This window comes from Amaranthus tricolor, chromosome 9, assembly GCF_026212465.1.
Source record: "Amaranthus tricolor cultivar Red isolate AtriRed21 chromosome 9, ASM2621246v1, whole genome shotgun sequence".
Classification (NCBI taxonomy): domain Eukaryota; kingdom Viridiplantae; phylum Streptophyta; class Magnoliopsida; order Caryophyllales; family Amaranthaceae; genus Amaranthus; species Amaranthus tricolor.
The window spans coordinates 1,176,800-1,179,700 of NC_080055.1; the positions used below are offsets into that span (position 1 = coordinate 1,176,800).

Genomic DNA, 2,901 nt, shown 5'->3' on the forward strand with positions numbered 1-2,901 from the left:
TTGTATTGATCAACTGTAAGTGTTGGAGATGCAGTTTGATTGTTGTTGGAATTATCTGCTTGGACCATGGCAGCAACCTTCTTGTTGTTCCAATTGTCTCTAGTAGAATTAGTTGGGAAGCCATGCAGTCTATAGCAATTTTCTTTTGTATGACCCTGCTTCTTACAATAGTTGCAGAATAGGTTGGATTTTCTTGTGTTGATGTCATTAGTGCCATAGTGAGGAGGTCTATAGGTGATATTTTGAGACTGAGATGCAGTATTAGTATTATTATTATAGAATTTCTTTTTATTAACAGCAGCAAGACTAATAACCTCATCAGTAGTAGTATTGATGTGGGAGGCTAAAGCAAAATGTTTCTCTTCTTGCATGATTAATCTATAGATAAGATATGCTAGGTAGAGGTTGTTGCATGAGTATATTACCTCGGATAGTTTTGTAGGCAGGATTAAGTTTCATGAGAAATAGAATTAACCTTTGCTCTTCTCTCATTTGTAGTAATTTGCTGTTGATTCCACAAGTACAATTGGTACAATTACAAGTAGGTAGAGGATTTGAAGCATCAAATTCATCCCATAACATCTTGATCTTTGTGAAATAAGTGGAGAGACAATCGGAACCTTGGTCAATGTCAAAAATTTGTTGAGTGAGAGAGTAGATCTGTGTTCCAGAAGTAATTCCAAATCTTTCTTCAAGATTTTGCCAAATTTCTTGTGCAGTTGGGAAATACAACACGCTTCTAGCAATCTGAGGATCTAGCACTTTCATCAACCAAGAAATTATGGTACTATTGATTCTTTCCCAGGCTTTAAAATTAGGGTCAGTAGAATTCGGTTGTGGAATCTGGCCATTAATGAATGCAAGTTTATTCTTGGATGAAAGAGTGATTGTAACAGATCGTTTCCAATCGTTGAATCCAGTACCATTGAAAGGGATTGGAACCAATAAAAGCTGAGATTCACTCGGATGAAGGTAATAGGGTGAAGTGGGATCTTGAATAGGGTTAAGGGCTTTATTGCCGGAACTGTTTTGAGTAGTAGACATGATTGAGTAAGAAAGAATGTTCAAGAAAAGGGTTGAGATGAGATAAAAGAAAGAAGAAAGATGAAGAAGAAAAAGAAAAAAAAAATCAGATGTAAAAAAAAAATCAGTAAATAATGGTTACCAAAGGAATGGAAGATGATCTGTAGGTGTCTGATACCATGATGAAAATTGAAGTATAACCCATTTGTGATTTGATCTAGTAATAATTTGCTGGAGAGAAAGAGAGAAAAGGAGAAGACAATATTATTGAGATTAAAAAAATGAAAAATTGATTATGAACATACAAGTGTTAATGATATATCTATATCAAGAAAAGACTAACTAAGAACATGTTGTATTTATAACAACTATACTAGAGTTGGCAGCAGCATAGCTAATATTTATGAAGTTGTGTTATTTGTTCTAGTATCATTAACAATCCTTTCCATAGTTTCCAATACATAATACGTTATTTTTATCTACTTTAATTTTAAAATAATTAATAAATTGATTTTTTCAAATTAAACATAGTTTTTTTTAGACATTTATTTTATATATTTAAGTTGTAGATTTTAATTATAAAATTATAAAAAAAATGAGACTTCAACTTAATTACTTTTAAAACAACAATAGAACTAACTCAAATTTAAATTAAAATTTCTTTCTCTCTTAAACACTATATTAAATAAACATTTCGAAACATAGCATTAATATGAATTTTGTAGGTACGTACCACGTAGTATTTTTGTATACGTGTCAAGTTATAGCATGGCAATTTCTCAAATAATGTCCTTAAATCAAACAAAAGTATTATTATTATATTATTATATTGTTTTATTTGTTAAAATTATTGATTGTAGATCCAATCTAAACGCAATGAATGACACAATATCACTCCAAAACACAACACGTAGAACTGGAGTTGGCAACACCACAAAATCTGAGAAATATAAGGGGAAAAACAACCACAATGCATATATAAATAATAAATAACTCACAAAAAAGACATAAAGACATACAATACAATTAGTCAATTAGAAAAGGAAGAGATATATATATATATATATATATATATATATATATATATATATATATATATATATATATATATATATATATATATATATATTCAAACACAAAAAAGGGAAGGAAAAAAAAAGAAAGGTAAAGATGGACAAAAATAACAAGCAGCAAAAAAATGAGGATCATGATAAGAAGCAATCAGAGGAAGCAAAGAAGTTAGAAGATTTGCCGATTGAAACAAGTCCATATGTGCAATACAAAGACTTGGAAGATTATAAGCAACAAGGTTATGGTACACATGGTCACTTAGAACCTACACCCGGCCGCGGCGCTGGCGGCACAGATGCACCTACTCTTTCCGGTGGTGCGCCGGTCACCGGATCTTCTGATGTCCATAATTAACCATCATGGTGCTCCTTAATATATTTTCGAATTATATATTCTTCTTTTCGCAAATATGCTAGTTTTTTTTTCATGTTAAAAAAAAAAAAAAATCAAGTTATTTTTATTAATTTGCTTTTGCTTTAAAATGATGTATCAGATGAACGTGCTATGTCTTAATTATCTGGAGAAAATGTTATCTTTAACATTTGATCTTTAAAAGTTAAGTATGATTAAAATATTTGGCAGGAGTAATTTTTATTTATGTCCTAATAAATATAGAATATAGAAATTCGTGAAATACAAGTATAAAGTTTTGTTTATGAAATACAAAAAATGTAGTTGGGTTAAAATTATCTACTATTTGTTGGAACTTAGTACTTACTATTATAGCGATCTATTTTCTTCGTTTGTTGAAACATTAAATTTGGTTCCTTAAACAAAATATTAAAATAGAATTATATTTAAAATAGT

At 29.8% G+C, this 2,901-nt stretch overlaps 2 protein-coding genes across 2 annotated transcripts; one reads left to right on the top strand and one right to left on the bottom strand.

Moving 5' to 3' along the window:
- Positions 1-378: 378 nt before the first annotated feature.
- Positions 379-1,044, bottom strand: LOC130824147 (uncharacterized). Its single transcript, XM_057689036.1, has one exon. The coding sequence runs from the start codon at positions 1,042-1,044 to the stop codon at positions 379-381; it is 666 nt and encodes a 221-aa protein (XP_057545019.1).
- A 1,090-nt stretch (positions 1,045-2,134) lies between these two features.
- LOC130824009 (uncharacterized) lies at positions 2,135-2,779 on the top strand. Its single transcript, XM_057688872.1, has one exon. It carries the CDS (start codon positions 2,194-2,196, stop codon positions 2,446-2,448), a length of 255 nt encoding a protein of 84 aa, XP_057544855.1. The 5' UTR covers positions 2,135-2,193; the 3' UTR covers positions 2,449-2,779.
- The last annotated feature ends 122 nt before the right edge of the window (positions 2,780-2,901 follow it).

Excerpts from the sequence above, each read along its gene's own strand:
- LOC130824147 (XM_057689036.1), bottom strand. The coding sequence starts at position 1,044 with ATGTCTACTACTCAAAACAGTTCCGGCAATAAAGCCCTTAACCCTATT.
- LOC130824009 (XM_057688872.1), top strand. The coding sequence starts at position 2,194 with ATGGACAAAAATAACAAGCAGCAAAAAAATGAGGATCATGATAAGAAG.